At 41.5% G+C, this 26,087-nt stretch overlaps 2 protein-coding genes across 3 annotated transcripts; one reads left to right on the top strand and one right to left on the bottom strand.

The window, feature by feature from the left end:
* Nucleotides 1-841: 841 nt before the first annotated feature.
* Nucleotides 842-7,496, top strand: LOC146693192 (uncharacterized). 2 transcript variants are annotated; one of them, XM_085478979.1, is made up of 6 exons: nucleotides 842-1,014; nucleotides 1,902-1,976; nucleotides 2,123-2,134; nucleotides 2,248-2,367; nucleotides 6,138-6,286; nucleotides 6,877-7,496. In XM_085478979.1, exons 2-6 carry the CDS (start codon nucleotides 1,910-1,912, stop codon nucleotides 7,084-7,086), a joined length of 558 nt encoding a protein of 185 aa, XP_085335105.1. In that variant the 5' UTR covers nucleotides 842-1,014; nucleotides 1,902-1,909; the 3' UTR covers nucleotides 7,087-7,496. The 2 variants fall into 2 exon arrangements, with proteins under 2 accessions (XP_085335105.1, XP_085335104.1); XM_085478978.1 differs by having other exon boundaries at nucleotides 2,248-2,379.
* Nucleotides 7,497-12,071: 4,575 nt separating this feature from the next.
* LOC146693191 (uncharacterized) lies at nucleotides 12,072-13,537 on the bottom strand. Its single transcript, XM_085478769.1, has 2 exons — nucleotides 13,364-13,537; nucleotides 12,072-13,059 (listed from the first exon to the last, which is right to left on the bottom strand). Exons 1-2 carry the CDS (start codon nucleotides 13,486-13,488, stop codon nucleotides 12,213-12,215), a joined length of 972 nt encoding a protein of 323 aa, XP_085334895.1. The 5' UTR covers nucleotides 13,489-13,537; the 3' UTR covers nucleotides 12,072-12,212.
* Between the last annotated feature and the right edge of the window lie 12,550 nt (nucleotides 13,538-26,087).

Below are 26,087 nucleotides of genomic sequence, written 5' to 3'. Positions count from 1 at the left end.
ATTTATATTTTAGAGAAAACAGGGTTTGTAGTTCATTAAGTCGGGTTTGACTGTTTCCTTTTTTTCTTCCGCCTGACTTGAAAGTCCCCATCTCACTGCCACACACATGCACACTAATGACCTGCAATATCTTCACTCGGATCTGATACCAAGTAAAATTCACCCTGGTATGGACGATACTGATCCGATATCAGTGTTTTGTATAAAAACCTGTGTTTGGAAAATCAAAATCAAGAGCAGTGTATCAAATTAGAAGAACAATACTGTGAATGCTTGAAAAGCATTCACACTAATTATATCTTCATAATGAATACAACACATCAGACTACTTGTTCTTGTTTAATTATGAAGAATAATCACACAAGAAATTAAAACCTGAAAAGTCAATAACTACATTTTAAAATATTCAATTAACAATCAAAACAAATGTGACAGATTGAAAAAAAATACAGAAATATTTTTGAGTTGGATTTTTATTTTGTAAAACCTGTAATGGCAGTTTTACTGCATATAGATAACATTCACACTGGCATAAGTTGATACTCAGCCTATATATCAGCTTTGAGTGCTCTCTACAACCTTACCACGCGTCTTTATCGTTAACAGTAATAATGAGCCGTGGCTCATTTATATCAGTATTACAGTCGGAGGGTAGCAGTCCCTACGAACTGTTTGGATAATATAGTTACTTTCCCCTGTGTTCCTGTTAATCATAAACTACAAATTTACCCCAAATTACCAAAATATGGATATTTTAATATGAGAATCGAGAGTAGAACATAAATATCGTATGGGAGGAATCACACACACACACACACACACACACAGAGAGAGAGAGAAAGTGTGACGCTGTAACACGTTGAGGGAAAGAAACATATGAAGGCACAGTAACGGGGTGAGGTGCAGCTTTCTCCTCCTACAAACGGGCTCATTTCTCTGCCATTCAAAGGGAAGTAAGCGCAGACCTTCCGAGGACAAAGACAACTTCTGCAGGTTTTCAAAGCATCTCCAAAGGTATGTGATGGTTCTATTTATGGTTGAAGCTGCAAACGTGACTGGAAGGCGTCCGGTCACAGTCGTGGCGAAACGTAAATATGCATGCTATTAGTGTTTTTTTACTCCGAGCTCCGTGACCGATAAACAGGAACGTCACGAAGCTTTCGCTGTCTAAATTCGGACTATCAGCTGAGGTTAATGGCGGACCACGAAACATTCACACACATGTCGAATAAAAAAGCATTTTTGGGGGGCGGAGGGTTATAACACTGACCCGAAGGAACGAATCCTAAACAGACTGAAGTTTGCTGAAAGCTGACTTTATGGGGGAACTTTTGTGTGGCATTATGGGTCATCGGGCTCGGCATAACAGGCTTGTAAACACGCCTTTATCTTCTCCTCGGGGTTTGTTCACGACGAGCCCGAGGAATCATCTGAATGTGTTCCCAGCAGAGAAACCCTGACAGACTGCGGTGGACAGTTTGCATTGTTTTTGGACTGCAGCTGATCATAGCACACCCTGTTCTGCTTGGCTACTTAATAAGCTCAGCACAGCAGCAGATTCTCCACCTGCTGCAGGTTTTGGACAGAGTGTCCCTCATCTGTGATCTCCAGAAATCGACACTTCTACAGTTGCAGTCCAGAGCGCCAGCTGGTCATTGAATGAATTTTCAAAATAAGAGCGAGGTCCACTGAAGTAATAATGTGCATGGATATTTGGTTCTTGTGTGTAGACAGCTGTACACTGCGTTCAGCACAAGTGGCTTTGGTTATAAATGTGTTTAACTTAGAAAAACTGGACCCAAGTTTTCTGCTAAAATGAAATAAGACACAGACTCAAAAATCATGTGTGGATTTACTGTGCACCGTATTCATTAACCAACAAAGGACTGTGTTTGTGTTAGTCTACCTGATGGCGTCCAGCAGCTGCATCAATGTTGAGTTTTTGGATACAGCTGAGGATTCCTTCTACTTTGAAGGTAAAAGGCATTTTATACTTTCTCAGTAGTTGCGCAGTCTGTACATTTAATCATGTCATTATTATAGGTTAATTATACAATTATTTAAATTTTATTTCTATTGTCTTTTTTTCAAAATGTGAACGCGTCCTCTGAAAATCTAAAAGTGGCTTCACCGGGTAAAGGATTTTAATATTTCTCTTTTTTAATTTCATTTTAGAATATGATAGCAGAGTAGTATTGTGAGGCGTGATGTGAAGCTCATCGTCGTGTTGTTCTCTCAAAAATACAGATTTTGAGGAGGATAATTTCAGAAAGTCAGGAGAGTATCATTGGTCCATTGAGAGCAAGAACGGTGCTGGATACCTGATTTTAAACCAAGAAGACACATTCGTGCTCCAGACCTGCTGTGGTAAGACCAGAGGTGGGTTGAGTATCCAAAAATTGTACTCAAGTTACTTTAAAATATTATTACTCAAGTAAAACTGAAAAGTAGTCGTCAAAAAAGTTACTCAAGTAAGAGTAAAAAAGTACTTGGTGAAAAGACTGCTCAAGTAGCGAGTAATTGTTTGAAATGTCCGATTTATTTTATAAATAAATGCTATCAGACAAACAAAAATAAATAAATATACAAATTTTACTATTTTCAACAGGAATATATGTAAAAACATCAAAATAAGGCACAGCAATTCTAATTTCCAGATTTCAGTTTTTCACAACATAAAGCTTTTTTCACCAACACCTGCAGTAAATAATATAAATATATAAACAGTGCAAACTATTTCCAGTGAAAAGATATGCTGTAAACTTTATATTCATCTTTGCTCCAAATGGCACAGCAGCCTCAGAGAAAACAGAACGAGGCATCTTCAGCATATGTTCATACAAGGCAGCTCAGGTTACCATAAGTTGTATGGGTGTGCATCTGTTTCTGCATATTTAGCAAAAATGTGCCATTTCTTCACTCAGTGAGGTGATGGTTCAGCTTCAGCAGCAGTTTGCTCTCAACTGTTCAGCAGTGAACAGGAGTCCTGCATGACTAAGATTCCTTCACAAGCTCCTGATGCAGGAAGAGCTGTATTGATTTTGATCGACAGCTTCTTGATGTGAGGAACGCCATGCAATAGATCCACACCTCCAGTGAATGGACATGAAAGGTACCTCTCCAGCCCTGCTTCTGGCTTTCCTGACCCCATGGATCCATCATCTTAGTCGGTTAGGCTGCTGTTTGTGCTGGCCTCATCCAGCTCTGAGTCTAGGTGATGTCTGATGAAGTTGAAACCTGTGGAAAGATGTAAGGTTTTCAAAAGAATTAGCTCTGGTCATTATAGTGCTGTATACACTGCCAAGCTGCAGATGTTTGGCAAGAAGATTCAATCACACTGGAGATGTTTTTGTAGAAAAACAAAATCCTGTCATTCATGTCCCGCACAAACAGTTTGCAATGAATTCCAGATTAAGTTTAAAATAAGAACGCGTGCAAGGCTAAGCAGTGCTCGCCAATAGATCCTCCTGTTTGGCTGTTACTCTGGGAAAAGACGAAAGACGGTGATGGAAGCGCGACTGGAGCTGCGATGTAGCCTCTATAATATTTATATTGTACGAACGTGATAATTCTGTATATTGTAATAACCTGATATTATATTGTTCAAATGTGAAAGGTATAGTGTTAGAACAATAAACTTTTGTTAGAACAATAATATACTATAATAATATACTTTTCATGTTATAACGTGATATAGCTCTAATTTTCTTTTGCCTCGGTAGCAGCTCTATGCTTCCGTATCCGAGGCTTTTCAATGTGGCCTCACAAAGCCACCTGGGGTGGCTGCGGCTCAGGTGGTAGAGCAGATCAGCTACTGATCGGATGGTTGGTGGTTCGATTCTTGGCTTCCCCAGTCTGCATGCCAAATATCCTTGGGCAAGATACTAACCCTAAGTTGCCCTCTGATGCGTTCATCGGAGTATGAATGTGTGTGAATGTAGTTTAGCTTGCACTTGTGTTTGGAAGTGCTTGTATGAGTGTGTGCGAATGGGTGAATGAGGCATGTTGTATAGAGCGCTTTGAGTACTCCGGGAGAGTAGAAAAGCGCTGTATAAGAATCAGTCCATTTACCATTTACAAAATTTTCACGACTACAACAACCATGAAAAGAGCTGGATGCTGCTCAATCACAGCTGCCTGGTCAATGTTTGTCATTAGTAATTTAGCAAAGTTGACGGTGTGTGTCTGTGTGAGTGAAAGACAGAGAGGGAGAGCGAGGGACAGATTTTGTATGATAAGCTTCATGTTATGGACGCACAGTGTGAGCACTCAGGTCGCATCAGAGCATCAGGCCGTATAGTGTGAGACCTGCATCGTGACCTATGAACTTCTAATCCCTGAGATTTAATTGTACAGTTTGAGCAGGAGCTGAATAACGTGACTGAAAGAAATCGCAGTGTTTGCCCAGCTTAATGCAGACTGTTTAAACTAAACAAGCTGCTGCTTCACATAATAAACCCTGCCAGCCGCAGTATTGCTTCTGTTTTAACAGTTAAAGCAGTAGAGACGAGCTGTTTGCATGTGCATTGAACTGTAGCGTCATTAAAGTAACAAGTCGAATTTTGCAAATGTAGCGGAGTAAAAGTACCGTTTCTTCTTTATAAATGTACTCAAGTAAAAGTAAAGAGTATCGTGCAAAAAAGGTACTTTAAAAGTACATTTTTTGCAAAAACTTACTCAAGTAAATGTAACTCGTTACTACCCACCTCTGGGTAAGACAGAGTTCTTGTTGTTATGGTTACTGACTTTTCAGCTCAGTTTGGTTGAACTTGGCAGGCTCAGTAGGTAGAGTGGTGGCCCCATGATCAGAAGGGCAGGGGTTCGATACCCCTGAACAAAGGTACTGTCCCTACACACTGCTCCCCAGGTGGCCAATAATCAATATCAATAAAGTATTCCAAAAAAAAAAAGAGCTTGTGCGCTAGCTTCTTCAACATTGTAATTGTTGAAATTTTTTAAGAATAAAGCAACTTGCTGAGAGAATAAAGCTGTTGACGCATGTTGATGGACATTTGTCTGCTCCGACTCGGATGCTCAGTCATGTTTTGGGCTGCTTAGTCAGGCAGGGCTGGATCAGGTGACCCCAAATCCTCCCTTAATTACATTGCAATAGGCCTCGGCTGCTGGGGCTTCCCGTGATGCACGATCTCCCGTGATGAGCGTTTCTTGTTCATTCAGTAATGTAAGTCGCTAATGACTTAATGCACAGAGATGTATAAACACATAGTGAGTGAGAAAGGTGACTGAAGAAGAAGTACTCGATGCATCATGCAATCGCCCAGCAGCCTACACCTATCGCAGCATAACTGTTAATAAAGTAAAAAAAAAAAGGGTCAGCACGGTGGTTAGCAGTGTCGCCTCACAGCAAGAAGGTCCTGGGTTTGAATCCACTCTTTAGCCAGGGCCTTTCTATGTGGAGTTTGCATGATCTCCCGTTTCTGTGTGGGATCTCTTCGGTACTCCGGCTTCCTCCCGCAGTCAAAGACCTGCAATTAGTGGGGTTAGGTTAAACGATTATTCACACCTATATGTGAGTGGTTGTGTGTCTCTGTGTTAGCTCTGTGACACACTGGTGACCTGTCCAGGGGGTACCCTGCCTCTCACCCTGTGGCAGCTGGGAGAGGCTCCAGCTCCCTGCGACCCTGAATTGTTTAAGTGGATGGAAGTAAAGACCACTGACTGTACCTTTAAGTGAACAATGCATTTGTAGAACGACTGCAGAGGTCTACACTGTGGAGCGGGATTCACATTAGAAATGATTACAGCAACCAGCAACATGACCAGCTGCCTCTGCAGTGAGTCTCTCTCAATGTGGTGGAATTTCAACCCTAACATGTAGCTAAGTTTAGTGTTAATGTGAGTCCCAAATATAATAGATATAATAATACCATATGTCCAAATCTGCAGTCACTACAGCTGCTGCCTGTCAAAACGTGACCCCAGGATTTTAAATTGGTCGGCCCATTAAAAGCTGAACAAATAAGTTTGTGGAGCGCTGCAGTTTGGTCCTGTTTTGCACACAGAACAAACTGACACATATAGACGAACAGAACAGCAGGATATCATCACCTTTGTTCTTTAAAACAAGACATAGCTGAATGACATGCTGCTCTTGCTTGTCCTTGTTTCCTCTTCAGAGAAGAAACTCTGCATCTGGACCTATCGGAGCTCTACTCAAGGAAAAGATGGCACTAAGGAAAAGATGCCAGTCATGATATATACCCTAAAGAATGACCAGACAATGGTGGTATGTTGTAAGGAGCACAAAATTCAAGCTGTACCAATGGTAAGTACAAGAAAAGTCATTCAGAGTTGGTTTTAGTGCAGCGGTCTCCAACCTTTTTTGTGCCACAGACCAGTTTATGTCCAACAATATTTTCACGGACCGGCCTTTAAGGTGTTGCAGATAAATACAACAAAATAAAACCAGTACCAAAAAGAAGATTTATTCATAACACACAGGAAAAGACCCCGAGCTTCAGGTCTCGCGGTCCAGTACCAAATGACTCATGGACCGGTCCGCGGTCCGTGGGTTGGAGACCACTGGTTTAGATATTAATAAGAAACCAGTATATCAGTAAGTGTGTATTTTTACTGGCCCACAAAAAAGCTTTTATTTTTTATGTTTTTAAAAATGAATACAGTTTAATTAATAAATTTGAACCAGCTCTTAAAATGAGAAAAATCATCTCATTCTGCTAGTTTAATTAACATTGATTGTCATCGTTCCTGTTTGACACCATCACTAGACTCCTTAATTCTGCTTATTAAACAACAGTTTAATCTCCACGTGTGAAAGGGCCACTATACTTGATCTGCAGTGCGTCAGGATGACACAGTGATTGTTACTCTTTTTCTCCTTATGTCTGTCCATAGACGCCCCCCACAGACATCCCTGGAACGACTCACGAGGCTTTGTTCTACAAGATGAAACTTAATGGAACTAACAGGTTTAAGTTTGTGTTCTCAGAAGATCCCAACAAAGCTCTTGGAGTTGTGGATGAAAAAAATGGTCGTTATAAACTGACCCTGCTTACTACTGAAGGTGACGATGTTGACATGAGAGTTGAGTTTGAGCTCAATTAATTAAAGAAGTTGTCTAAATAATGAAAAAAAAGTCATCTGACTTGACTAAATGCAGATATCCGATGTAACAACTTCTTAAAGTCATAACTCAGAGTCACTTTGTGATTTAAATGGAACAAATCTGATCTCAAACCATTTGGAACCTCAACATGCTCCCTGTTGTATCATTCTAAGGTTACAATGTGTCCATCCATAAATCTTTAGTTAAAGGCAGCTTTGAAATGAGTTTTATCTCATTTGAGATTTTGTTAGTATTCAGTTAATCATTGAATATTGTGAGGTTGGACCCATGCATGTTTGGTTTGGGCCCGTGTAACCTCAGATTGAACCCAAAATTAGAACTATAAGCTCATACAACAATCTAGCTATTAGCATTTGTACATAAGAATAAAGGCTTTGTACTTCTTTCATTGTGTTTCTTGTTTTGTCATGAGTGGTGTACTTCAAAGAAAGTTGAAAACGGCCAGGCTCTGTTAGCATGAGCTAGCTCGACTAATCCCCGTCGGAGATGACGGGTAAGACGACAAACACGTCAGAGGAAATCTGTAAATCCTATAAACATAAAAGGCAACACCAGCGCTGTAAAGTAGTCGAGACTAATGTGAGATGAAGTTTTCTGAGGAGACATTATTAATATTCGGCCAGTGTAAAAGGTTCAAATGGAGCCGTGGCACGTATGCACTCGGGGTCGACATGTATACTCTATAAGCTCAACATAACCTGCTAACCCATCCACTGCTCCGTAGTACACCCCAGCTGAGCCTTGATGGAAAGAACAGAGTGACGCCAAATGTGGAAGCTGGAATAAAACATGTTTACTGCACAGGTGTTGTGACATCACACTCACTCCAGCCAAACACAAAGAAGTGCTGGTGTGGAAGCTGCATGCAAAGACTGTACATGTGTACTGTGTATAAGTGCATGTTCCAAGATTAGAATGTAATGGACTGCCATATTAAGTCTTATTTTACTGATTTGGGAACAAAAAGTAAAGTAAGTAAAAACAAAGGTGTTCGCAGGAGAGCAGAAAGAATCAGTGGCTCACGCAGCCCTGGCCCTAAGTTTACCTGCAATTTCTTCTATATATACACCACACATACATTCTCTCATATTGTCAAGATATTAAGATTCTCATTCTATACAATAGCACAGCTATATACTCATGTGAATCAGCAGATAACATTAATTATATATTATTTAATAATAATAATAATAATGGATTGCATTTATATAGCGCTTTTCAAGGCACCCAAAGCGCTTTACAATACCACTATTCATTCACTCTCACACACTGGTGGAGGCAGCTACAGTTGTAGCCACAGCTGCCCTGGGGCAGACTGACAGAAGCCAGGCTGCCATATCGCGCCATCGGCCCCTCTGGCCAACACCAGTGGCCAGAGGGGCAGATTAATTAATCTCTTCCATTTTTATACTAATCAAATATGTATTGCTTATATTTATTCTTCAATTAAATTCTTAAATTACTTTGTTTAACTTCCTTGTTTAACCCACGTGTGCGAGACACGTAGATTATTTAAATACCACAACCTCAGAAACCTCTGTGGCAGTCATCAGCTCTGACACACTTAAATCAACATAAGCTTTCTAAGCTGCACATGTTCTACTTTTGACTCAACGTAAGTGTAGCGTGTGTGACACACATTACATTTCAACACCAGTGGAGGTCCAGTGGGGCGGTCCTGGCATCTGAGGAGCTGGTTAGCTTTCCAAGAGCAGAAAATGGCTAGTTCAGACATGTTTTGCATTAACTATAATCTTAATGGAGGGCGAGAGAGAAGCAGAATGGAGCGCTACACCCCGAGGGCGAAAGGAGGAGCCATTGCAGGCCGATTGTGTCACACGCAGTCATCACTGAGCCTGGAACAACCCTGATGCGATCGTGGTCACAGTCGGGCTTGGTCAGGGTCACGAACCTGGCAACCGCTCAGCAGGTACAGGTGTCTGAAGTGGAGCAGGATCGCTTTGGTTCCTGTTTTGGATCTTCATGGTTTCGCCCTCACGTGTGCACACAGCGTTTTTTTCCACATGAACACAGGCGGTGACATTTTGGCCTGTTTGGAGGTCATGTGGTTTACCCACGATGTGGGTCCAGAATGAAGGAGCCTAGTTTCTGTTTTTGCTCAAATGTAAAAATACGTTCATATTGAGCCAGAATATGATTCACCTTTTCTTACTTTGGTGATTCTGAATATTTTCTGATGTAGATTGTCTTTAATTCTCTTTCATGATCAGTAGGTGAGGTTGACGTCAGTTTAAGTTAGCATTACTGTGAAATTTAGAGTTTTGTTTTGAAAGCTTTACTTCCTCTCAAGCAGGATTCTTATCATAATATTGTGGTGGACCTAATCTAAACTGAGATTAAAGTTGGAGTAAAATGTGACGAGCTCTCGCGTCATCCTTACAGACCTACATAATATCTCATTTTCTTATTAGAAGAAACACTGAAAAGATAGAATGATCACAAGAGCACGGACCAGTAACGTTTTTGAATGCGCTAGCTGTGTTTGGTGGAAAGAAGATGAAGAAGTTGAAAAAATAAGATTTGTATTTGCATTTTTCTAGGTAAAGATTTTCTTGTGAAAATTCACGGTTTTGCACGTGTCCCATACTTTTCCAAGAATCAGATGAAGGTGCTTGATGATGAGAAATTATAAACCATCATGCAAACATTCTAATAATGAAGCTAGCTATGCTAACGGAGCTATAAGGAGCACACTCCTGTTCGTACTGCTTCCCTGTGGCACTTTGAAGTTCAATCATTTACTTGATCATTTGAGAAGATGCTGAGGAAAGCTACTGAAGAAGATTTATTCAAGTTTACTGAGTTACAGAAGCTTCTCGTGAGTGCTTGAAAGTTAATTTGGAATAATTGCTGAGCTTAAAGATGCAGCATATGGCACACCACATGTGGTTGACCAAAAGAGGGAGCCAAAGACAACATGACAAATAGTGAAGAGCATGCTGATAAACTAGGGTCAGAAACACTGCAAAGTTTCTGCAAGCTGGGTGAAGAGTTCATCTCGCTTAATAACAGTGTTATGAAGATGCTACCAGAAGATGGATTTAGTGGAGATCAGTGTAACTCGTATGGTATGGAGGAGATCCAGGCCCCAGACATCCAGAGGCCCCAGAGTACGAGGACCCAAGGAGGACCATCAGAGGGACATCTGTGCCACCCTCCTGGGAGGAGCTGAGGAGAGCCCCAAACGAGGGGTCACCCAGCAGCCACGGAGCAGAGGCCAGAGGGGGTTGCAGTGACGTGCCGTGGGCTCTGCGGGCAGCCAGCTGTGCCAGAGTGAACCGAGCTCCAGGCACAGAGGGCCCCCCACACCCCGGAAGGGGCCCAGCTGAGCCACAGGCAACAGACCCCGCCAATCGGCCACCAGGAGTGAGTCAGTACATACATGGTGCCCAGCCCCAGACACAAAGAACCACCAACACACCAAGTCTGAGGGCATCAGCCACCGGGAGGAAGTGTGGTGAGGGAGATAGGCCTCCATACCTCGGAGAGCCTGAGACCTTCCCAGAGAGGTGGAGTCTAAGACCCGACATATAGACACAGACGAACAGGCACACACAGACGCAAACATGCATTCCCACCTCCATATAGACATAAACAAATACTCGGCACTCACCCGACGTGGAGACAGGCACAAATAGACACTGTACACACAATCACACTCCCCAAACATACATTCATCTCAATCCACCTCACCAGGTACTTCTCAGGAAATGCACTGGTTTCCATGACAGAATCGTGTCTGTTTAATGCTCCATGATGATAACTTTCCTATGAGCGTTTGAAGATCACTGACATCGTGGCTTTTAGCCTCATTGTTTCTGCAAAGAGATTTCTCCAGTCACTGAATCTTTTGATAAAATATACTTTTATGCCTCTAGAGGATGGAATATTTTAAGTTTTTACAACTTTACACTTGGGAACATTATTCTGAAATTGTTGCACAATTTGTTAATGGAGTTTTTTTGCAGATTGATCAACCTCTGCCCACATTTACTCCAGAGCAACTCTGCTTCTCTAAGATGCTCTTTTAAAATCACGTAACTGACCTGTTACTTTTAAAATATCCCTGCAGCTGTTTCTTTTTAGTACCACTTTTTCCAGCCTTCTCTTGCCCCATCCCAACTGTTTTGAAACATATTGCTGCCATCAAATTAAAATGGACTTATTTTTAACGACGTAGTCTCGGTGTAAACATTTGACATGTTTTCTATGTTCTGCTGTGAATAAACTTTGCCATTGACATTTGCAAATCACTGTTTGCTCTTTTAGAATTCACATTTTACACTGGAGTCCAGTATTTTCAGAACTATGTTTGTACAAAGCATAATCTGCTCGCTGTGAACTGTCACAACATCAAACACACGCTAAACCACTTTATATTTAACTACTACAGCAGCGGTCTCCAACCTTTTTTGTGCCACGGACCGGTTTATGCCCGACAATATTTTCACGGACCGGCCTTTAAGGTGTCGCGGATAAATGCAACAAAATAAAACCAGTACCGGTACCGAAAAAAAGAAAATTTATTCATGACGCACGTGAAAAGACCCAGGAAAACCGAGTTAAAGATAAAAACAATAACAAAATAAAGCTGAAAACCGATAAAAACCCTGAAAACCAGACATTTCACACCTGGGCCTCAACTCTCGCGGCCCGGTACCAAACGACTCACGGACCGGTGCCGGTCCGAGGCCCGGGGGTTGGGGAACGCTGTACTGCACTATACTGAGTCACTTCAAGACCTTCTATACAGTTTTTTATTTGTTAATTATTTACTGTCACTGCTTTATAGTTGTATTTATCAATATCAACAGCTGTAACTTTTAGATTAATCAAGTTCACTTTATCGAGATTCAGCTTCAGTTGTATACTTTCCACTTCACAGCTTCCATCTTATATACTTTAAAAATCACTCAACATTTTTTATTGTCAGTGTCACACAGCTCGTTCTTGTATCTCCACTACTCAATGGTACATAGTAAACACGTATTATAACTTTTCACATTATATGTATCCAGTCACCTAGATATTTTGAAGTCTTTCCACTTGCTGCTATTATGTTTCAGTCATTAATTGAACTGTCTCAGTGATATGTGGAGTCCAGAAAGTATATTAAGCCAGTGATGAGTTCAATACCATGACTCTCTCTGGTGCCACTTAGTGGATTAAATAGTTCTACCACTTGCTCCATCATCGGTCCGTCCAGAGTAAATTCAATGTCTGGCACAGTAATCATCTCAGGCCAGTCGACCAGCAATCCCAGCTCATCTGTACCATGAGCACCACCAGAATCAGTACTTAAGCCCTGAGCAGCAGTGATCTCACTCCCAGTGGCTGTCACACTACCATCAGCCGTCCCACCAACAGTCCCATCAACAGCAGCTGCTCTGGTCTGAAAGATGTCCTGCATGGCAGTTGAGGCTCGGCCCTGTTGCTGGAGGCTGCCTCGGACAAAAATCTGTAATGGGCTCAAGTGTCTCTCTGTCCGCAAGCCATGATTGTTCCACTGTTGAGTGAAGTCTTTCAAATCTCTGTTGATCCTTGGGAGATAGATGTAATGGAGAGCCCAAAGGTGCATTTCATTGTCAATGTCAATGATGCCTTCCTCCTCCAGGTGGTGAAATAAATCACAGTACACATTGGTCATTCCTCGCCACAGATCACCCCAGAGCCTCTCAATTCTCTGATTATGGGTACTCCTTCCTCTTAGGGCACTTCCACGATCAATGCCTCTGAAAATGTTCATCATCAGGCAGACAGCATTGTTTTCCCCTCCTCTGTCTGTCCGGACCCTCGAGGGTACACCATAGGATACCACGGCTCTGATGAAACTTGACAAAACGGTACTGCTACGGTTGTTGTTTGAGGCATGAAGGAAGACCACAAGATGACTGTATCCATCAATAGCCCCATGAATGACTACCCTCCACCTAAAACCGTGGTCCATAAGAAGAAAAATATTTCTGCTTTGTTATTGAAACAATGGAAAACACACTCTTAATTGATTTACATGGCACTATTGCATGTCAAGTTTGAATTTTTCTCTGTATGTTGCTTGCGCTCTCTGTGTTCTCTGATCTTCCCCTTTAAACATAACCAGTTGTGTTAGAGGGCTGCCCATCCCAGGGCCTGGCTCTATTGGACGTGTCTTACTGTTCAACAATTATATTTGATGTAATGCTGAATTTCACTTTGGTCAAAATAGGTGTTCAACAAATCCGTGTGGTTGGTTACCTTATCAGCTTGTGATTTCCATCAATGTGCCACAATGAGTTTGGACCTGCAACCTGATATGTTCTCTGTTCTGGTCTCCGCAAGAATGCTCTAAGGGCAGCTGCTCCAGGATTTATCCGTAGCATGCTTGCTCGAACCCTCCTTCGCTGTACACGTAGTCCACGTACTCGCAGGGAGGCTCTGACAGCCTCAGGACCAATTTGTTCATTGCGAGCGACAATGTCCTGCACATGTTCATCCAGCGCACTGTCAGTCAGTTCCGCATACATTGATGCAGGTGAAATGATACTGTCTGAAATCAGACAAAAAAACACGAGTATTTTATCACTGCCATAACAACACACTTCATTACTTGACTAGTGGTGCACATTCAAATATACTCATTTTTACAATCTCACAATACCATTTCATTTGAATAAACAGTGAGTGTGTGTCACAAAGAACTGAAAGTCACACTGGTTTCAAAAGTCACTGACCGCAGACGTCTTCGAATTGTACGAAGTGAAACATTCAAAATATCAGCCTTCTGAAGTGCAGTGAATCCACATGACTTCAGGAATGAAAGCTGTTCCCGAGTGATAAGGTAAAGGGATCTACCTCTCTGTGGAAAACCACTGGTGCCTGGTACCCAAAACAGCCTGAAAATATATCAGCGTTTGGTGTATTTGGAAAATAGGTTAAGACAGAGTCATAATTTATTTCACACTTTTGATGAGTCAAGGAATCGACACAATATGTGCTTACCATGTTGGCCATGCTGAGTAAACAGTTCGACCTCCTGAATCAATTCAGCCAAGTCACGCAGAAGTTGATCTGCTGCAGTTACATTGATCAGTCTTCCTCTTGCCCACCGAAGGCTTCTCTGCATTGTCTCCAACCTCAAAGATATCAAAAAATTACTTCTTAATTCTCTTCTTCTTTAGCTCTCAGCGAAAGCGGTCGCACTTTCTCCTCTCCTCCTCACCCTTATCTTTCCTGCTTAGCCTCTATGTCCTTGTCTTGTCTTGTGTGCATTACTTTCCCTGGAATAGCCTCACACGGTCGTTCTCTAAAACCTAAAAGAGAATTATGGATTTGATCAACTGGTCTCTGAATGCTATTGACACCCTTTTCTCAACGAGAAGTCTGGGCTCGGGAGAGCCTGAGTGCCCTGGAGGGACTTTCCCTGCCGGGTACACGATGGACGGGTGGCAGAACTGGAGGGTCGTGTGCCTGGCGGGACTGTCAATCGAGGACGCTGAAGATATCTATCTATTCGGAACCGTGATAACAGGGTTCATGCTGATCGGAGTTGGCTTAGCCCTGGTTTATCGGAGAAATAAGAGAGCGGAACCGGCTGTTCAAACCCCCCCAAGGCTGCCCGCTGGAATCGAAATGGAACGAGGCGCGACCTCTCACAACGAACGTAATATGGTCAACACCTTGGAGACGCTTGCATCGGCTGTGAAGGCTCAAAACAACACCATTGAGCGTATGAGGGGAAACATCAGAGAGAGGCCTGCTCAAAATGAGACCCTTGAGCGACAGTTGGAAAACATCGTGAAATGGATCACTGCAGCTGTGAGGTCTCAGAATCAAAAGAACGACAACACCATGGAACAGAAGTTTGATACCATCATGGGGAGGCTCGCGACTCTCCAACGGGAGATCGAGAGGCCAGTGTCGGAGTGTTAGGGCAGCCTGAAAATTCTCCTGGGCTGCTCGCATGGAAATTAACAAAATCAACATGAACATTGCGGACCCCCATAACGCGCCAGCTGCAGGCCCAAGGCTGGAGCCGAACAATCACTCCCTGATAACGACTGTGTTACGGCTATTCTTCCCATCCCATGAAGGCCACCTGGATTGGCTGGAGGACTGTTTACTTAGCCTGATAGAGCGAAGGACACTGTCTCCGCTGAACTATGGACACGCACACACATACACTTACACTGATAGGCACTCACTCATCCCCCCTCCCCTTCCAACGCCTTCGATGCTTGTTTCCTGCGGGGGAACACGGCGGGCTGTGTGCTGCGCTGGAATGGTAGCGCTGTGCAGGGTGGCTGCTGTGTTCGCTTCGGATTACTCCTCACCCCCACCCACCCCTGTGGCTTGTCATGTCTTCACAATGTTGTGCTGTGGACATTTATGTGCTTTTGTGCAGAGGAGTTTTTTGTTTCCTGTTCTCATGCTGTCCTACCATGGAAGCACAGCATGAGTAGGGGTCTCTTTTTTCCTCTTGTACTTTCCCCACTGTAGTGTACATTTCAATGTTTTTTTCTCTGATTCACCCATGTAATGTTTGTGCTATATGTGTAAGGTCGGGGGGGGGGGGTCCCATTTCACTGCAGGGCAACCTGCATGTGACGAATAAAGCTTTGATTGATTGATAATTCATGTTATATTTTCAGGCCATATTCCCCTTAAACATTTTATGCAAGTTTAAATGTTAAATGTTTTTGATCTTGCTTTGATCATACCTCCTTAACGCTAACTGTAGCACATCTGGCCCAACGTCGTCCATCAGCAGCCACCGTGTACAGTCATTAAGAATGTTCTTGAAAATCCTCCAGACCATACTTTGTAATGGTCTGGTTGAGTCACAACTATTTTTCCACAGTGCCTGCTCTACTTCATCACTCCTCTGAGGATCACCACCTGAGACAAATCAAGCCAGCTGTATTTAAGACCACCGTTCACAACCAGTCTTTGCCATATTATCTGTTAACCTATGTTAGTTATTGGTCTCACGTTGCTCAAAGCTCTAGTACTTACCTCTCTGTTCATGCAGTACCTGTAGAGGCTATGTCTACACTTGAAGCCACTGAAGTGTTTGATGGCAGGGATGAGGCAATGTAACTGTTATGAATTAAACTTGTAACAACTCAAGCTATGCTTGTGTTGTACGGTTAAGATTGTTTTTGTATTCATCAGTTTTATTTGCTTCTCTTCATCCAATGTCATTTATCATAACAGTGCAGAGTTTACAAACGGTTTGCTTGTTCTGACCAAAAACACCTGGCCTGAGTTACGTTTATCTTAAATACATTTCCATAAACACACCATACGTAAAAACACAAAAGGTGACCCGTAGCGGCACACGTAAGGTAACAACACAAAAATGTCACAGTGCCGCTCCACCATCAACTCTCACACCACTGTTTCACTTGCCAAGCTCCAGCGGCCACAGATCATGTTACTGTTCCCTCGAGTATGAACTACCGTAGTCCATGTTCAAAGCATTTTGCTCCTAGTTGTAGAACTCAAAGTTAACGTTCACACATTCTAGCCTTGTTTTTAATTTTACCTTTTGCATCACATACACATACTTGTCTGTTTTTTCTATTTTATTACTATATTTATATTTCTATTGTACAGCACTTTGGTCTACCAGGTGTGTTTTTAAAGTGCTATATAAATAAATGATGATGATGATGATGTAAAGAACGTTTTCTGTTAACTTCACTCTGAGCCTGCGCTCGAATCTGCTCCTGAGTACACTTCATGTTTCTCGTTGTTTAAGGAAGAGAGTTCGATTATAGTCTTAGTCATTCACAGTGATACGATAGTTGTAGGACATACCCTGCTTGCTGGTGTTTTTTCATAGACAAACTTGGACTGTACTAGAAATCTATACATTACTGTGATCCTGCAAAGACAAAAATGTAAATTATTACTTTCAACAGGTTTATGTATTTAAATAAATCAAAAATTCCATGTTAGTCTTCTGAAAATTGTGACTGAGCACTTTTGGAAACACTCTGTCATCACTGTGAACAGTTACAGAATACATCTGAAATAAATGTCAGATTCTAACAGGTTATAGTTCTGTTAATAGAGCTTTTGAATCTACGTTTCATACATATTCCTATCTTTAATAACAGTATGTCAACGATGTCAACCAATATTTTCATATTTCAAACACACACCCAAGTTAAAAATTTGAATCTCCGCATCTTCTACACTGCATATCTGAAAAATCAGTTTTGATAATGTTACAATTGCATTGTCAAATGTTATTCATCTTTGTTTATTTTAAATGCTGTCATTAGTTTTTATTTTTTTATTATGGTATGGGTGCCGACTGGCTTAGAAATGCAATTCAATGTTATTTATATAGCGCCAAATCACAACAAAAGTCGCCTCAAGGCGCTTCATAGATACAGAGAAAAACCCAACAGTCATATGACCCCCTATGAGCAAGCACTTTGGCGACAGTGGGAAGGAAAAACTCCCTTTTAACAGGAAGAAACCTCCGGCAGAACCAGGCTCAGGGAGGGGCGGGGCCATCTGCTGTGATTGGTTGGGGTGAGAGAAGGAAGACAGGATAAAGACATGCTGTGGAAGAGAGACAGAGGTTAATAACAGATATGATTCAATGCAGAGAGGTCTGTTAACACATAGTGAGCGAGAAAGGTGACTGGAAAGGAAAAACTCAATGCATCATGGGAATCCCCCGGCAGCCTACGTCTATTGCAGCATAACTAAGGGAGGATTCAGGGTCACCTGGTCCAGCCCTAACTATATGCTTTAGCAAAAAGGAAAGTTTGAAGCCTAATCTTGAAAGTAGAGATAGTGTCTGTCTCCTGAATCCAAACTGGAAGCTGGTTCCACAGAAGAGGGGCCTGAAAACTGAAGGCTCTGCCTCCCATTCTACTTTTAAATACTCTAGGAACAACAAGTATTTAAAAAACGCAGTCTTTTGTGTCCTGACACTATTTTACTTCACAATCCACTCCCAGTTTTGGTTCATCTCCACTTTTCCCCCTGTCATCCACAGCCCAAATTACTGTATGATTCAGAGAAAATTAACAACAAAATTTACCCAATATACAGTACTGTACTTCTAATATCCTCATCTTTGAGCTCAGATTACAGGAAAACTCGAAGAGGTGACGCAGATATTTCACTGGATTGTGAATCTGGGCCATCGCCACTCTTCACCCTGTGATCCACAGCCAAATATACGGTACGGTTTCTGAGATTGCTGTGTTGACAGAGTATGACAAAGGCTAAGAAAATATACTGCCTAAAATAATATCAAATTTAAACAACAAATTACAAAATTGCCACATCTGCTGTTATTGCCATGTGTTCGATTGAGCATTATTTAGTCATAGAAAATACATATCATTGAAATATCATCAGTAAAAGAAATACTCACTTTGTAAGACATGTCAGCAAATTCAGTTAATAAATATTGTATCAAGTCTGTACAGATGTTTGAAGGCATAAAGCAAAGCATGTTTGTTTCTTATGGCTTACAAATGTGTTTGTCTTTAACATAATTTACATTTCATTTATACAGTTTCACAGACGAAACAATAAAATAGGTTTCCTGAACTGTTCTTCATGGCCCAAATTTTGAATCCTTTTGAGGGTGATGCATTATCCATGAAGGTGGGCAATTTGTTCATCGATCTCTGACCCTCGCTGACTCTGACGCCTCCTAATTCTGCTTCCAGCCTTGCTGATTTATTTGTTCTTCCTTTTGGCATCCCTGTCACTGATGCTGTCACCAGTTGTACACAACATCTCCGTTTGTCCACCAGTCTAATCTGTAATTCAGGTGAACCCAGAATTACATGTAACTTTGTAATGTTTCAAAAATACACACTATATGTTGATGGGCATTGTCACACTTTTCTTTCCTTTATAAGTAAGAATCTCTGTGGTTTTAATGACAATTCATATACAGATTGTGGAGGACATTTAATTCAACACTCAAAGTTCATCAGCAGACTGTAGTACAATTTCAGCTCAGTCATAATAACTATGTGAATAAATAAGACACAGATATGTAATGTGAGAATGATATTGTGAAATAATGGAACGCATTTTGAAAAAAATGCTCATTATTGTGAAATATTATTTCATGGTCATTATTTTTCACAATAACAGAGATTCCTGAGGCATTTTATTTATTTCCAGCCGTTTTTATTCCAAAATGACCTTTTTTCAAAGTTAGTCTTTATTTCAAAATCCTGTTTTTCCCGATGGCCTATTGACTATGTGCACGTTAGCATATGCTACGTCCGGTGCGGAAACTCCTGTGGGGAGCTTTGTTTCCGGTGTCCTATTCGCGCCTGGTTTACGGTCCAAAACAAGTTAAGCAAATGAATGAATCAAGCGGCGATTTACATTTCTATAGATGTCTCGGGCATTTACCCAATATATCTGTAAATGATGTTCATCGACTTGTCGATATTTTTCCCCGCGCCTCAGAGGAAAAGAGAAAAGGGATTCAAATGTTATATTTCTCAGCTGTCCCTCGTTTATCGCGGGTGTTATGTTCTAAAAATAACCAGCGAGAGGTGAAATCAAGGAGCCAATTTTGTTTTTTGACGGTGCAAAACGTTTGGTGGACATCGTGGACATACAGCACTGCACTGCAGAGTCACACTGCTAGCATCGATGCAGCGATTCTGTACTGTACAGGAGAGACGTCACGGAGGAGATCGTCTGCAGCGATCAGGACGCAGGACACAATGTGCCGTAAAAAAATAAGCAAACTTGCACTAAAAAAATCTGCGAAACAGCGAGGTGAAAGGTGAACCGCGTTATAGCGAGGGACCGCTGTAATTTCGAAGGTAAGTCACAACATACCCTTCGTACATATTAATGTATAGAAACCGTTACCAGCAATCATTCATTTTTGTGTGGCTTTTTTCAGGGTTTGTTAACATGCTGTGTAGGTGTGTACTTGACTAGCTGATATCGACATAACAGGGAAACATCTGGTTTGACTATTCGTCACCTGTAGTTTGAATGCTGAACATTTGCCTGTTTAAATCATGAGACCAGTCACTACACAGAGATGCTTCTGCATGTGGACGATGTGTCTTCTGCTGCAGTGATGCAGTTCTGCTTGTGTTGAGTGATGTAAACAACTGATCGATCTAAACGCTTTAAACGTCAAAATTGATCATTAGATTTGTTATGACACAACAGCAGTGAGTGTTCCCACCTTCTGCTCTTTGTAACTTAACGCCATCTTTCCGTTTTCGAGTTTTGGACATGATGTTGGAGGATATCTTCACAGTAGCGATTGACCGCAAAGTAAAGCTACCGGAAATGTACAACCCCACATCCGGTCTCAAACCAGGAAGTTAGCATTTTCTCGTGCACAGGGTCAATTCAGGGTCTGCACGCTTGAAGTACGCATTTTAAGTACGATTACGTCACCGCCATGCGACGACGGCTGTCCCAATTCGAAATGTACTCCAAATGCGTCGTCGATTTCCTCAAATATCAAGCGTGGTCCGGTGCACGCTTCGTGGTCCCATATATCCCACAATTCATAGCGCGGCGGTAGGTGTGGATAATTTTGCCGCAAAATACGGCAGAAGGGAGCAGCCGAAGAGTGAACTGTCAAAAGTAAGTACTGAATATGACGTCACTTATTTATGAGCGAATGTTTAATAATGAAGAACATTAAAACATTACTGTTGGCCACATGTCAGCAAAGTCATGTGACATTAGTGACGTTTGTACTAACTTGGTTTTAAAGCCTTTACTTTAAAATATACGTCGTTCAATAGTCGACCTTAATCTTACAGAGAATCTGATGATTTTATGGATAATTAAAGTCAGTCATATATCCACAAACACAACAAGCTGAAAGTCAGTGATGCTGCTCGGTTTGCAGTCCTGAACATCACGGCACAAGCAGGATTCACTGCACTGTTAATGTTAGCTGTGTTATATTGCTGCCTCTGTTCGGTGGTGTCGAGCCAAACGGACTTTAACGTGTGTGTGAACGAGCTGACGGTTCACTCGTTAAGCTGAAAGAAAGATGCTTTAATCACAGCAGTCACACATGTGTCCACTGCACCATCTGGGACTCTTCTTGTTTACACTCGTAATAACACAAACACTAAATCCTGCTTCTCTGGTGCTGTTGTGTAGCAGTGTGTACACCTGAGACTGTCACCTGTCTGTCTGTCCTGCACTCTCTCTCTGTTTCTTTCTCTCTGATTGTGGAATAAAAGTATGAACATGTGTTTATAAGTTACACTTGTGTTTGAATCCTGCAGCTTATCACACATTTGATTTCCATGTGTGACGACTGCAAGTGTCCAGAGTGAGGACAGACTGAGGGACACACTGCTGCACATCATCTGTGAGGCTTTGCAGCCCTGATGATCCACCAGGACAAACTCAGCAGTGTGTGAGGAAGAGGAGGAGGAAGAGCCAGCAGCAGCTGACAGATGGAGAGAATAGACAGACTGTTCCCTGTTTGTGAAGGACTGCTAGGAAAGTTTAACATAACTGTCTGTGCTGAATCAGTCTTATTAGGTAATGTTCACATAATGTGATCATCCCAGTGTTTCCAGTGTGGGAGAAAGTACTCAGAGTACTCAGGGCCTTCAAGTTACACACTATGAAAGGCAGCAACAAGTTTAATGTTCAGAAACCTAAAGTCTGTATCAGCAGCAGAATGGAGCTAAAATAAATGTTGGTTTCAGTTCTATGAAGCTTTGAGTATTTTGGATCAGTAGCTGCTGTGTTTGTTGCATCATATTGCTGTAATTGTTTATATGCTTTATATATTCTGAGCTAAGTTGATCTATAGTGTTACATCATATTCTATAAGGATGTTATGTGTTTGTAGACTTTCTGCCCAGTTTGACCCATTTAGCAGACGTCAGCCTGTTTAAGGCTCTGATGTCTATTCTGTGTGACTTACAGCAGTTATGACATGGTCTGATTTTCTCACCCAATATAGGAATATTTAATACATCAGTCTACTCTTCATTTTATCAGAAACAGTTTTCATGGCTCGTACATTTTCCTTTTTACACATGTAGTGCGCGTACTTCAAGCGTGCAGATCCTGAATTGGGACACAGCCATTAATTAGCATGCTATCCTCTCTCACTTGGTGGTAGAGCTATGTAGACACATGCAACGAAGTTTTCCAGCTGTGGGAAGGAGTGACACTGCAAGATGCGTTTTCCTGCAAGTTAATGCGACCAATGAGGTATGTAATTTGTATTTTATATGTTGTGGTAGAAAAATAAGATGTTTGTTTGTGACAGAACTGGCAAGTTTATGGTAGTAATTTGTTAACATTTTGCAAAGGTCAAATTGTGAGTGTTTTTATGTTGTTTAATAATGTGCTTTATTGTTTATTCTCTATGAGAACAATTTACTGTGGAAATTGATTATTTTATGTTGTTTGTACAGTTCTCACGGCATCGTTGGTGGCACCTGTGTGCAATAAATGCCAGTAAAAATCAAGAACACCTTGTGTCCGTTTTTCCACTTGGAGGGAGTTACACTGTGCTTAGTCTTCTCTGCCCGTATGTCCCTCTGTTTGTCCATGGTGTCTTGTCTGGGCCTGTTTTATTCTGAGGGTCCTTGTCTCATGTGGGTGTGTTCAGTTTACGTTTCCCCTGACTCGTCAGCTGTGATTTCTCCCAGGTGTGTTCCCCTCCTGTCTCTCATCCCTTGATTACTGCCCTGTGTTTCCTTTGTTCTCTGTCACCTCGTCAATGTCTACTCACCCTCAGTTTCCGCTGTGTGTTCTGTTACCTATTTTTGCCTGCCTGTTAGTTTATATTTTCCAGTTTAGTTAGTCTTCTGTTTGATCAGCAGTCTGCAAACAAGCAATTTATTCTGAGTTTACTTTTGCCTCCGTGAGTCCTGCATTTTGGGTCCTTCCTCTCTGCCTGCCTGCACACAGCCATGGCAGAACGACACGACCATAACCTGGACCCAGCGGGCTCGTCCCGGGAGAGCGATCTCGCCCGCATCATGAGCTTGGTGAAGCGGATTTCCCACACAGAGGATACTAAGGCGATGGCAATTGGGATAAATGCTATCAAAGCAATCCTCGAGAGGAATCCACATTTCTGCCAACTCAGGGGGTTCATGCTGAAGCACCCCCAAAATAAATCAAAGCACCCCCACAGATTTCTTACTTTTTTTTTTACTTTTGTTGGACAATATTTGCTGTTTGTGTGACACACTACTAAAAATATAAAAACCATACAGTACTTGGTTGAGACGTAACATTTTAACAACAAAAGTATAGATACCCCCCCTCCTCCCTCCCAAAATGGTTTGTTCCAGCTCTCCCCTGCTCTGGCTCTAGCGCTGTTGCTGCCAGAGCGATGGTGGCTGAGACGCCGCTGAGCGGAGGTGTAAGAGCCTGGCTTAAAACAGGACATATTAGCTGCATTTAACCTTCAGTTACTCTTTATATAGTTGGTAGGAGTCAGACCATGTTTCTTTTTAGCTGAAAAACATTACACCAGGTAACCTGCAGTGTTGAAAACGTGTTTTCTGACGATGTTTGCTGCCCTACAATCCGTCCTGCTCTGTAGTCAAATCAGCAACATTTCATTGTCCTGTTGCTCCCATTGAAATGTATGCAGCCTATTTAAAATCTAAAACTTATAATTGTCCGTAGCTGCTGTTGTTACCACTGTCCTGTTTGAAATGGATACTAACTGACTGAATGCCCATTAACCTTATAACTGTTGTGTGTGTGTGTGTGTGTGTGTGTGTGTGTGTGTGTGTGTGTGTGTGTGTGTGTGTGTGTGTGTGTGTGTGTGTGTGTGTGTGCACAGAGACAGCCAGGTTCATAATGGATATAAGAAAGTTTTTTCAAAAAAAGGAGCCACATTCAGGTAAAAGTGTAAAATCAAATGATCTGAATCAGGAATAATGTTGGATCAGTGTTTCAATATTTATCTTTTATTAGATGTTCATGTGGTTTGGTTATTTGCCTTTTGGTTGAAAGTACACTGAGAGGACTTTTTCATTAGTGATCTTAATAGTATTTTTTTCATATTAATGTAATTTTTCATCTAATTGAATCTATTTGTGTATGATTGTCAGTCCAAAGAGGGAACGTGAGGAGAAAGTACGAGGTCAGGAAGAACCAGGTAAGCAAACAGACAGACAGCAGTGACAGGCAGAAACTGTTAAACTGACAAAGAGGAAAACCTGATTTTACTCACAGTCTGGAAGTTGTGTCCTCCCTGTATTAAAGCTGCTAAACAGAATCTGCTAAACAAACTGGGCTGAAACATTTTGACCCTCTTTAACAACATTCCAACATAACATTATCATTGATCGGGAGATTAAAATTAATGATATATTTTTATGTGGTTCAACCACAACTCTACTGAAACCTCAGCCAGTAATAGGTCAGCCAACCGTTGGACCGTCCAGTTGTCTGTATGACTGCTGCAGTACGTGCATCACATTTGCTCACTATCAGAAAGAGCCAAACAGCCCTGGTGGAGCGAGCAGCTGTAAAGAGAAGCAGATGCTCTGTTTCTACAAATGTTTTAAGCTTGTTTCAAAGATTCTGTACAGCAGCTTTAAATGTTTTCCAAAAGCACACACACACTTATCAGTGTTTCTCACACTTTTTACAGTGTGGACCACCTGAGAAAATGTCAAGCTCTCCCAAGCACCAAAGCATGAAAGTCATAAATCTTACAACACAAAATTAGTATCTGCAGTAAAGATTTTTCATGCATTGTATACATTCTACCACAGGCAAAGTTGCCTACATTTTTATAGTTTTTTTATTAATATTTTCTAATAATTTATTTGTAATAATTTCTTCTGTTTTGGGAGTGTTTTTTTATGTATCTGTATTATATTATACATACACATTAAAAGTGAATCTCTGTCCAAAAAATGCACTCAGTTTACTTTTTACTCACTATGAGCATCATTCATTATTAATAAACCAGTAATGAAGGTTAGCATATGTATTTTTTTATTCCAATCCATTCTTCGTTAGCAGCATTTAAATAACCTTTATCAGAGTTGATGGTTTTGTTACAGACTTTTAAAAAAGTGTTTTGCTTTTCTTTCACAAATGTGGGATTAAATTGTTAAAATGTACAAAACAGTGATGTCATGTTTTGTGACGAGGACCCAGGCACAGAGAGACCTGATGAATTTAAGAATCTTGTGATTCAATAAAGAAATTTGCAGACTTGCACAGAGATGGTAAAATTATGGTGACTGATAGCGGAGACGAAGATAACAGACGATGAGGACAGGGAGGAACAGGGGTTTAAATGCACCAAGGAGACAGACAGAGAGAACTCGGGACAACTGGAGACATTTAAGGATGCAGGGACTGACAGAGACAGGGAAGATGTCTCATCGTGATGTGTAAAGTTGATCTTGCCTGGCTGGGCAGCTCTCTGGGTGCTCAGCACCCCCAAAGCTCTGATCCTAGAATCGCCCCTGGATGTAACTACAGCCCAGCCCATGCAGCAGTATATGAGTGACTAACCTCGTATTGTGGATGGATTATCTCAGTTGTTCTCCTGGCTGAAGTTTGGTCCTTTTACAGCATCCTGCCATGCGATTACATTTGTTCCTGACCACCGAGAACACTCACGTTAACTTTTATCGAGTGAAAAAAAGTTAGCTTGTTTATATTATGCTAACATAGCTGTGTCGCTAGCGGTCACGTAGCACATCATTATATACCAGCTAGCCCAACTTCAGTAACCCTACAAACGTCACTGCTGTTTAGTTTTCTGTCTTCATTTATGTTGGAAGTGATAACAGAGCTGTACGTTTTAATTTGTTTCCAAAACCCCGCAGCCAGGACATGCTATATTGTATTTAGATAGAAGCTAGCGAGCTAACTCCCTGCTAACTTCTAACTCCGTTAAATGTCATAAATTCCGTTTTCATGGATGCCTGGATGTTAAACTCAATTGTTAAACCTGGTAGAGCAGAACGCTGATCATTTTATT

Source organism: Copadichromis virginalis, linkage group LG14 (assembly GCF_057382275.1).
Source record: "Copadichromis virginalis isolate Kocher_CV1m ecotype Utaka linkage group LG14, C_Virginalis_male_GT1.1, whole genome shotgun sequence".
NCBI lineage: Eukaryota > Metazoa > Chordata > Actinopteri > Cichliformes > Cichlidae > Copadichromis > Copadichromis virginalis.
This window is presented reverse-complemented; position numbering and strand designations above follow the sequence as displayed.

Bases quoted from the DNA above. Each gene is read 5' to 3' on its own strand.
- LOC146693192 (XM_085478978.1), top strand. From the start codon at position 1,910: ATGGCGTCCAGCAGCTGCATCAATGTTGAGTTTTTGGATACAGCTGAG. The intron at 2,380-6,137 runs GTGGGTTGAGTA...TTTCCTCTTCAG, and splicing joins CTGCTGTGGTAAGACCAGAG to AGAAGAAACTCTGCATCTGG. The intron at 6,287-6,876 runs GTAAGTACAAGA...GTCTGTCCATAG, and splicing joins AAATTCAAGCTGTACCAATG to ACGCCCCCCACAGACATCCC.
- LOC146693191 (XM_085478769.1), bottom strand. From the start codon at position 13,488: ATGCTACGGATAAATCCTGGAGCAGCTGCCCTTAGAGCATTCTTGCGG. The intron at 13,060-13,363 runs GTAACCAACCAC...CCACGGTTTTAG, and splicing joins GGAAATCACAAGCTGATAAG to GTGGAGGGTAGTCATTCATG.